This window comes from Nematolebias whitei, chromosome 6 (genome assembly GCF_014905685.2).
Source record: "Nematolebias whitei isolate Nwh7 chromosome 6, NemWhi1, whole genome shotgun sequence".
Lineage (NCBI taxonomy): Eukaryota > Metazoa > Chordata > Actinopteri > Cyprinodontiformes > Rivulidae > Nematolebias > Nematolebias whitei.
In genome coordinates this window covers 50,601,772-50,612,618 of record NC_056503.1, presented here as the reverse complement: position 1 = coordinate 50,612,618, position 10,847 = coordinate 50,601,772, and the positions used below count along the sequence as shown (strand labels likewise).

The 10,847-nt window shown below is 44.0% G+C and overlaps 1 protein-coding gene across 1 annotated transcript in view; it reads right to left on the bottom strand.

The window, feature by feature from the left end:
* myo18ab (myosin XVIIIAb) overlaps positions 1 to 9,991 on the bottom strand; it is a gene marked incomplete at its 3' end in the record, with an annotated part of 65,905 nt that extends 55,914 nt beyond the window's left edge. The window contains 1 exon segment of the mRNA XM_037677746.1: positions 8,900 to 9,991. Coding sequence (XP_037533674.1) covers positions 8,900 to 9,904 — 1,005 coding nt within the window.
* Between the last annotated feature and the right edge of the window lie 856 nt (positions 9,992 to 10,847).

Below are 10,847 nucleotides of genomic sequence, written 5' to 3'. Positions count from 1 at the left end.
GCATCAACCACCTTATTTAACTGATTAAAATACAAGTTTTAAATATTTTTTCTATTCAATTCAGTTTATTTATAAAGCGTCAAATCACAACCGTGTTGTCTCAGGGCACTTTACAGAAACATTCACACACAAACTAAAACTGATCAGTTTATTACGTGTGTTTCAGCCTGAAATAAAACAATCTCATTTAAATTGTTATTTTTTATTTTATTTTAACACTTTTTTCTTCATAAAACTCTACACTACAGTTTTTTTAACTGACAATATATTTATGTTATGTTATTTATTTTTAAGTGTATTTTCCTCCATTAGTCCGCCCTCTGGGTCAACATCCGTCCTCCTCTGTTCTCCAGAGCTCAGAACTGATGCCTGGTTCTGTTGGCCCAGTCAGAGGGTTCTGGACCCCCTCCTCTGCAGTCAGACCTCCTTGTGGGGCTCGATCTGCTCTTCCTCTCGTTTCTCTTCTCAAACAAATCCTGCTCACCCTCTTCATCACCAAAGTCCTCTCTGTCTGACTCGGACAGTTTTCCTCCTTCATGGTTCTGACTCGGTGGTTCCGTCCTCCTCTGAATCTGCAGCTCCTCACGTTCAAAAATCATCTCACAGTTTTCACTCAAACACAGTAAAACTGACTAAACACTAACATACAGCCCAACTATGAAGCCCAAACACTCTAAATATCACAAATCTCTCAGACCTCATGACTCACTCCTGCTCTCGCTGTGTCTTTATCGCACTGAACTCCATTCAACTTCTGCATCCTTTTCTTCTTCTTCTAGATTTTTAGGCGCCTAATAACTTGGAATCTCCGTCAGAAAGGGGGGGTATCTGTTGAGTGGGGGTGGGAGGTGGAAGTGGAGGGTGATGGGGGTGTTTTGTCCCTCAGACTGATAGTCTTTGCTGCAGCCTCTCGCTCTATCGTGCTTCAGACATGACGATGATTTTCAGGAAAAGATGTGGCGTGGATTATTTATCTGAACTCTGGTTTTACTTGATCTATCAACACATTTTAAAAACTGACGTGTATTTTAAAGTCTGTACATTTTATATAAATTAAAATGTAGTCTCTGAAAGACTATATCTTTCCCGCTAGAGCACCTGAAATTGGTCATGTGACTATCATGTGCTGGCGTGTTGATTGGCTCCAAAGGAAAAAAATTAATAAATCGTCAGTCAGAGTAGGCGGAGCCAGACACTTGAGTAGGCGGGGCCTGTTATTGAAAAGGTAACATACTATGTCAGCATGCCCCATATAATACCTGAAGAAACACAGTTGTACATAATTCTCTAAGATCATAAGACTGAAAATTTAAATTCTCATGATTTGATTAGAAACTCCAAAAGGGTAAAGATCTGTTCCAATGTTCACAAGAACAAAAGCCACAGTGCTCCTCATTAATTTTTTTTTCTTATTTCGGCTGCTCCATCTTCAGTGGTCACCACAATGAACTAAGTCACATGAAGACTCTGTGATTATTTTTACGCCAGATGTTCATCCTGACACAACCACAGACACCGAGCTACCACAGCTTTCAGTGTGGAGCAGAGAGCTGCATCTAGGGCGCCCAGGGGAGCAGCTGGTGGGGGTTAAGAGCCTTGCTCAAGGGCTCAGAGTGGAGCGAATGGGGGTGGAGGCAGGTGTGGTTCACCTATCCCACCCACATTTTGATGTTGGCAGGTTAAAAAGTTCTCACTGTGTTATTTACAGTAACATGTTTCTTCTTTTCATTTTTTTTTAAATCCTGATCTGCTCATTTCATCGTCAGAACTTCACTCCACTTCCTTTACATGAAATCGTTAGGGGGACCGGGACAGGAAGTGGCCTATTTGTTCCAGAGCAGATTCCACAAATACCAGAATGAAACTTAAAGGGAGAGGTCGCCTTCCATCTACTTTAGAAAGCCTGTTAAGACAAGAGAAGAGAGCTTTGCATCTTAAGTTTTAAAACTTCTCTCTCATGCCACAATTTGTTTTTCCTTTGAAGATCTTCTCATTCTTTACAGTTTCAAAGAGATAAGCACAATAATGACAATAAAAGGATCTTTCTGCCACACATTCTTAGACATTCTGCACTTTCTCATGTTAGTTTTAGTCAAATCCAGAAAGTGACGAGGGATGTATTTCATCATAATAAATGCCACAAGAAGACGAGTTGGACTTCTGCTTTTTCTCACTGAAGTCAACAAACATTAAGATTTTATTTTTATTTTGTGCTCGAGGCTGAGAGAGCTTTTAAGATGGACTTTTTCTGGACTCAATCTTCTGTCCTGCTGCCTCCTGGTAGAAATCAGTCGTACGTATATAAAACTTGATTTAGCTCTTGCACATTTGAAACATGTCTGAACGAACAACCTCCACGGTCTCTCTTGTAAATGAGTCCTCGTGGCTCACGGAGACCAACTTGTATAAATAAAGGTTGAATGAATGTGTCCACGGGAATGTTTTGCTTGTAGAAAACAACAATTCAAAGTGGAAGCTTGATAAGTTTGAACTGCTTCCTGAATGGGTCAAAAATAAGAGTTGTGCCAAAGTTAATGAGAAGGAAAGGTCCAGGATGAACTGCTGCTACGACACATTACTTTTACTGTAGGCGTTAAAGACAGCACTGAATTCACACAGTCACAAGCAGGTTGAGGACAATTTATTTTGTTTAAAATCCTTAAAACCAGAGGTCCATGTAACCATGGCTGAAATAAATTCTGAAAGCCTAAAGTTTATGACCTTCATGCCCGAGACGAGCTGACGGACACTTGTCTTCAAACAGAAACAGAGATAAGCACAAAGAAGTAAAGACAGGTCAAATTCCAAACGGCCGGTCGAATGTGGCCTTTGTCTGCATCAGCACAAAATGCTGAAGGTCTGGTTTTACTGCAGAAACTCAACGACATACCAAGCTGCTGTTCATCTACACAAGAAGGCCTTCACTATCTAAGGTGAGCGTGGGGTCACCGTCGTACCACCGCTAAAGGAGAAAGAACTGCAAGAGTCAGAGGAAATAGACCTGTAAAACTGTTCAAACTGATTATGACCTGAAGGCAGAAGATGAGTCATGTTTGGGTTTGACAGAGTCAGTACGAAGACGTGCGTTAACAACTGGTTTATTACCAGTAACCAAACCCTCACTGGCTACCAGGACGTCTGAGATGGCTCACTGGACACAGTCCCTAACAGTGAGGCTTTGAGATGGCAGTCACTCCACATATCTAAACACACAAGATATTCAGATTAGCACAGACAGGAATGCAGGAGGAGCATGCAGTGAAGCAGCAACATCACGTCCTCCTCAGATGGCCCTGCCCTCTTCGGGTCAAAGCAAACCGTGTAAAACTGCGAGAGTAAAAGTTAAGACTAGCAGTGGCCTGTTGTAATGTTTTAAAACATTTATTGATTCGTTTGTTTTGTCTAACAGAAAAAAAAGATTTGTGGCTCGAGTCCAACCACAAAGATGGGACAGTAACTGTAGGAAATGTTCCACACAAGGCCCCAGGTCTTGACAACAGACCTAATCAGGGGCTCAGGGAAGGTGCACATCAGCTGGCTTGTTGTCTAACAGACACTCATCATGTTTGAAGTCGCCGTCATTCCTGTTTCAAACAACCATTAAACTGCATCACTGAACGACTAGAGACGAGTCACATTCCCATTACAATAAAGAACTTTGAGAGACTGGCACGGCTTAATTTGAGCCGGATCCTGCCAGAACAAAATCCGGGAACTCTCTTATTTTGACAGGGTTGCTTCCGGTAACTGTTTGCTAGGATCCGGCTTGGATCAGGTAACTCTCAGACTTACCAATAATAAAGTTATGAACAAAGGTGACTGCCTTGAACGAATAAAACTTATACTGGATATGTTTTTATAAACTGAAAATAAATACATAAACACTCATTTTAAACACAACAGCCACGATCTGCCTCTTCAAGTGAAGCATTTCTGCATCAACCCTTAAAGAAATCTCTGCCGTTAAAAGAGTGAAGTGCTGAGCAGGCAGGCGGGCTGGAGCCCACAGGCAGGGGCAGGAGCACGGGACCAAGTCCGACTTACTTGACAGAATCGTCAAGGGGGGGGTGGAGCTTCACAGAAGCGGGGTGTTTACAAATGATGGAAAACGTAAATGTTTTAACAACCTGTTAAAATACACCAAAATGCAGAATAGCATCTATTTTATTAAAAAAGAAGATGCGCCACCCCCCCCCCCCCCCCGGCCAGCCCGCCCTCTATCTGCGTTCCAGCATCGATCGGTTTATAAATTAAGCCCTGGAGGATGGCAAAAGAAAACATAATTGCCAGACTCCCTCCCATGTTTGACCCATTCCAGTTTGCTTACTGGCATAACCACTCCACAGAAGACAGTGGCAAAGCGCCATCTTTAAAACCATCATTCTACAGCATGTGGTAGACACATGGGACCACTGGGCTTCAGCACCCCCCTCTGAAACCGGCTGCTAAACTTCCTCACTGAAAGACAAGTCAATGCGGATTGCACAGAACACCTCCAATGTCATCACGCTCTGGCTCTCCTCAAGGTTGTGTCCAGAGCCCCCTACAGTTCACCTCAACATTTGACTGCATGCGCAAAGTTGCCACCAACCACAAAGTAAAGCATTCATTACAGTAAAGCATTTAAAAAACATTTATAACAATGTTGTTCATACACTGAAGCAGGCTCACGCTTGGCAAGATCAAGTGATGTACATGTTTTTATTCATTCAGGTAAATCTTATAAGTTGCTCCACTTATTTTATTTTTTACTTAAACTATATGCCAAAATACATGTTCTATCTACAAATGCTCATAGTGCTTACTTGTATTTTTCTTTATACTAGAGTGTACATATCAAGCATGTCAGTAAATTACCTTCATGTAAGCATTATGGGCATTTGTAAATATAATGCAGGGACTGAACAGGCTGTAAACACAAACTATTAAAAAATGCCTAGTTTATCAGATTACTGCATTATTAACTATTTCTTTATAAATTATGAGGGTACCCTTTATATAAGGTGGTACCAATGTGTTTCCATGTTTATTTGTGAAGATGGTGATACTTTAAACAGCTAATAAAAGTTTTGAAATAAGATCTTCTCGTGTTTTTCTTCTGGCTTCAGCTAAAAATAAGTTTGCAATTGAAAATGTCTTCTCCTCAGTTCAGACATCCCAGAGCTTTTTTAAGAACATCCTGTCCACAGCTCAAAGAATGGCTGCATCCGGTCTGTCTGCTCGACCAGAACTTCATGTCCACGGAGAACATCCTGAAGAACTAACAAAGAGAAACTGTGGGTGGAACTAGGATTGTGACTTAAATCTAAGATTATACATCAGGACACAGATAATCTGAACTTTACTGAGGACCCGTTCTCCCAAGCAGGTTTATCAGTTCAGTGAGGCTGATCCAGGTCCAGGTCTGAGTTTAGTGCTTCTCGTCTTACCTGAGACGGTTGTCATGGCAACTAATGAGGATGGAAAAGGCTAACCCTAATCAATTTTCTGACAGAATGAAAAATCTGGACTTCAGACCAAACTTGAGAACATCTTCCATTATTTCTCTTCTGGTTCTGTTTGCAAAATATTTCATGAAGGCAGATTTTAATAAAGCTCTCAGAAAATATTAATTGAATGTAGATCTTCTGATGAACCTTTGGAGTCGATCAAAATTCAAATGGCCACCACAGCTAATCGATCGTATGACATAAAAGGAGTATAACCTCATAGTTATAAATATTGAGCTAAATTCTGATGAGGTAGTTGCTTCTTGACAGATTTCACAAGCTCCCACGAGAAGATGCACATGGTTTACGAGGTTTGACCCAAGTGGCTCTAACTCATGAGATGACCTCACTTCCAAAGTCTGGTGTGGAATATGGCTGGTGATGTGTATTCCTTCCATAAATGTTGAACTCACACTGTAAAGTAGAGATAAACACGGAAATCAGCTTGTGACACACATGGTGACCTGCGGGTGCTTCACTTCTCAGTTAACTGTTTGTAATCTATCAGTTTTGTACCAGTGTTCCCAGTTTCATGGCAGTGAACACCCAGAGGAGGTAGGTTTGTCCAGTCAGTAAGCAGCTGTGTAGAACCTCAAGTTTGATCTTCAACCAGATCACCTAACGTGACCCAGGATGTGCTGAACCAGCTTCGTAGTACAGCACTCTGCTTTTATAATGAGACACTTGAAGCAAAGAGACATTTATTAACAAAAACTATTAAAAATGTAAACGTTGCCATAAACAACACTCTGGTAAACACAACGCGTCGACGACAGGTGTGTGTTAACGCAACGTCAAAGAGAAGAGACGGTTACTGCCCAGCCATCTGGGAAAGACTGAAGGTCACTTGCAACATATTTGGAGTCCATCATTCACAACTGGAAACCAGTCAGGACAGATGTTTCACCTTGAGTTTGGACTGTGGACTTCTGAGACAAACATCCTTTGACCAAAGTAGATACCGTATTTTCCTGAGTATAAGTTGCATTTATTATCCGTCACTGCCAAAACAGCTTCACTTCGCCAGGGCGGCATGACACCATCCATCCATCCATCCAGCCATCCATCCATCCAGCCAGCCAGCCATCAATCCATCCATCCATCCATCCAGCCATCAATCCATCCATCCATCCAGCCATCCATCCATCCATCCATCCATCCATCGTGGCCGGAGTTGCGAGCTCTCCGGTGTTCCTCCGCCTGCACCAGCTGAGTGAAGTCACCGTGCATGGTCGGACTTGCTGTTGCAGTTCTTACAAATTTAAAGTGTCAGTCAAAAATTGCGTTATAAATATGGAAAAAAAAACGTGCGTAAGTTGCTTCAGCGTAGAAGTCGCAGGACTGACGGGACGTTTACCTACAATTTTGGAGAAGACTGTGAGAGTTCAAAGGGAAAACTTCTCCTGAAATGATGGAGAGGACGTTCAAACAGGCTGGACCTGTGATCCACATTACACCCCCCAACCCCCCCTCCCAGGTTTCAGCAGAACCAGCCATTTTTTTAAATTTACCCTTTATTTATCCAGGTAGTCTCTTTGAGTCATGAGAACTCATTTTCAAGAGAGACCTGTTTAGGAGCAGATGGTGGGGTTAGGGTTAGAGAGGAAGGAGATTGTGGAGATTGTTATTCTCTCTCTTGACCATCATGAAGTTACAGAAATCATTAGAGCACATGAGGACAGGGACTTTAGGTTTATGTTGCAAATTATTACTCCGTTAGAGCACTTGTATTATTAGTAGACACTGACTTTTTGAATTAGTTTTATTTTGAGGACAAAATATATAACTTGTAAACTTTTCTGCACCCATTTTGATGATCATTATTTTATTAATCAAGTCTTCCTGTCAGGAGTTTCATGTGAGTTAGACCAGTGGGACGTCACCTGTGGACCATAAATGTTGCTTTTGACTGTGTGTGTAAAACAAAGTTCTTCTTGCTGTGCACTTCCTGTTTGGAAATGATTAGCACAGCTCGTCATATACCATAAAGCCAGGCTTTTACCAGACAGAAGCATTTTGACTGAGAACAAATGTTTCTGTCAGTGCAGTCCTGTGTGTTAGACTTTAGACCAGTAGTCACTGATCAGGACAGTTGCTGGTAAAACAAACAAATACCTGGTACTTCTAATTAATACCAAAAAGAACACCTTATCTCTAAGGGCGATGCCAACAAGCACCTTTAAATTTATTTAAAAATAAAATATTTTTCAATGAAAGCTTTGGTCTTTAATCATTTGTGCCTGTTAGAGCAGAGCTCTTACTCCGACTACAACAAGAAGTGGAGAAAGGCACAGACTAACTGGACACAACAACCTCGAATATCTGCACTGGTGCGATCAGTATGAAGCCGGTCCCAGACCAGAGTCTGGTTCAGGCAGCAGGGTGACCCAGAAGGAACAAGCCATCACATGAGAGGCAAGTTACCCAAGAGATGGGAAGGTGTGCACCAGGACAGTAGCACAAAGCAGGATCATCACTGCAAAGTGTGTGGTGTCATGACTGTGTTCAAGTCACTCCACCCATTGTGGTCCTTAATCTCCCTAACTGGGCTTCAAGTTCTTAATCTTATCCCAGTACTGCTGATAAGTCCAGGCACAGCCATGCTGCACCATCATCTCTGATATCTCTCGGTAAATGTGCTCATTTCTGGTGGTGCCATGCAACTCAGGATGAATCCTAATAATAAAATAACCTCATCACTGGTCAACAACACAATATTTGGAGCTTCCATAGCAGAAACTAGCAAAACAACACACACACACACACACACACACACACTCAAGACGATCAGAGAGGAAGTGGAGGTTCAGATGTAGTTTGCAGTTCTGCTGGGTGGGTCATCCAAAGATGTAGCTCTGCTGGCCAATCGACGGCTGCTGCTTGTGTCAGACTCATCACCTCAGAGCCGTTTCATTAGAACCTCAAACAAGACGGTCCCATAAACTGGGCTGAGTGGGGTGGGTACCAGCAGTGGGCAGGCCCTTAACTGGTGTGGTGTGGTGTGGAACTGCTGAGTGTAGAAACAGTGTCAAAGTGCCATAAGAAGACCTAACAAAGCCATTCAATCAGTTGTAGCAACATGCACGTTTAACTTGTTTGTTTGTTGGTTTTTGTGAAATAAGGAAAAACAAAATAACCTTTTAGCCTTTCGAGGCAACAGAAATGTAAGAAGACGAGTAAGGTCTACTGCCACATCATAATCAAGTACCAGCAGAATGCTTTGTAACACATGGAGCCTCACGGAGGAGAAACCCCACCAGGGAAGCAGAATCTGAGTGTCTCCTCAGTGAGACGCTGAACCACTGTACTGAGCACAGCCCACACACGTCCTGAGGTACCTCAGTAGTACATGTGAAGCAGAGACAGCTGAGCACAACGTGAAGGACACAGAGAGTATCAAAGCAGCTTACATATCTGGCTCCTCTGCGCAGTCCCTCGGAGTTCCTCAGCCAGCACCGGCTCAGCTCGCTCAGCTCCAGAATTGGCTGCACCTTCAGCCTCACCGCATCTCCTGACTGACGGATCATCTCAACTATCTCATCCCGGTTCTTGTTTTCTACATTCCGTCCATTTATCTCCACCAGCCTGTCGCCGGGCACCAGCCCCAGAGCCAGGTCTTTGGTACCGGCACCAGGTTCAGCAAAATGGACTACCCGTCTGTACACCCCTCCGTCAGGATTTCGATCCAGCATAGTAGTGCGACGCAAAGAGAATCCAAAGTCCCCAGTGTTGCGCCGCTGGAGCTCCAGCTCTCTGGTTTCTGGAGTGCTCGGTGCGACCACAGCTGGCAGCTGCAGCTGTGCAGGGAAGACCTTGTCAACCAGCTGAGGGATGCACACTTTTCTGGTCTCTGCGGTTCCTGGCTGAAGCTTTTGGCTATGCTTCCGAAGCATGCTAAAAACTTTGCTCTCCACCTGTGGTGACGGGGCAGCAGAGTTCTGTCCAGAAGGAGTGGAGCCCTCTGATGGGCTCTCCTCTTTGCTCCTCTGGGAGAAGGAGAAACGTTTCATCATCTGGCCTACCTGCGAGGAGTTCTGCTTAGCAAGAGAACCAAAGTGAGCCACGCGGTCCCTCACCGAGCTACGGTGTCCTTCCTGTCCTCCTCCACCCTCACCCTTCAAGTCATCAGTGGAGCTGGTAGTACTCAGCTGGTCATCCAGAACCACGCTGCTTCGGTTGCACAAACCATCTGACTCCAGGTCAGTGAGAGAAAGCTCGGTGCTGTTGGCCACTTTGATAGGGATTGGACTGGAGATGTCCGCTTTGTTCCGCTTGCCCTCCCTCTTCAGGTTGAAGAAACCTCGCCGCATGCTCATCTCCTCCAAGCTGCGCAGCTCAGCGGCAGACATCCTCTCCTTCTTCTTCTCCTTCTTGCTCGCCTCCTTCTCCTTGTCCTTTTTAATCAGGTTAAACATGGTGGCTATCAGAATAAGGTTTTGTTCTTCGTACACAAGCCGAGTCAAGAGTTAGGTGTGTTGATGTGATCAAACAGAACTTGTCACCTGGGGAAGGGACAAGGAGAACAATTCAGAATTAACTTCATAAACATTAAACAACCAGCAGACAATTACTGATAATAAAACATAAAAGCCAAAATAATTAATTTCAAATCCCATTTCCAGCTTCTACCATTTATCCATAGTCAGGTTGCAGAGGCAACAGGTCCAGGAGAAAAATCCAGACCTCCCTCTCCCCAGTGAGGCTCCAAGGCATTCCCAGGCAAGAGAAGATGCACAATTGCTCCAGTGACCTCTGGGTCTTCCCCAGGTCTCCTACCAGTAGGATGTGCCTGGAAAGCCTCTAATGGGAGACATCCTAATCAGATGCCTGAACCACCTCAACTGACTCCTTTTGATGCGGAAGAGCAACAGCTCTACTCCAAGCTTGCTCCAAATGATGGAGTTCCTTACCCCATCTCTAAGGCTGAGCCTAGCCACCCTATGAAGGAAGCTTAATTCGGCCACTTATATTTGGAATCTTGTTCTTTCGGTGGAGATCTGGTTCTGTGATACCAGACCAGGACATGAGCTACACTGCCTACCCTGAATTCAAGGTTTGACAATCGGTCTGAGCCTCCCTTCCAACACCCTAGAGTAACTTTCCAGAGGAGGACAAAAAGTGTGATCCTTTGATAGTTGGAACACACAACCTGGTCTCCCTCCACCACCCTGGTCTGCCAGTCCACAGCCACTGTCCCAGTCCTCCATGCAACATTGAAGAAACATGTCAACCATGACAGCCCCACAACATCCAGAGCCTTCAGCAGCTAGGGGTGAATCTCATCCACCCCCGGTGCCCTGCCACACAGGAGCTTTTTGACTACCTCTGTGACCTCAACTATAGTAACGAACTCGTCCT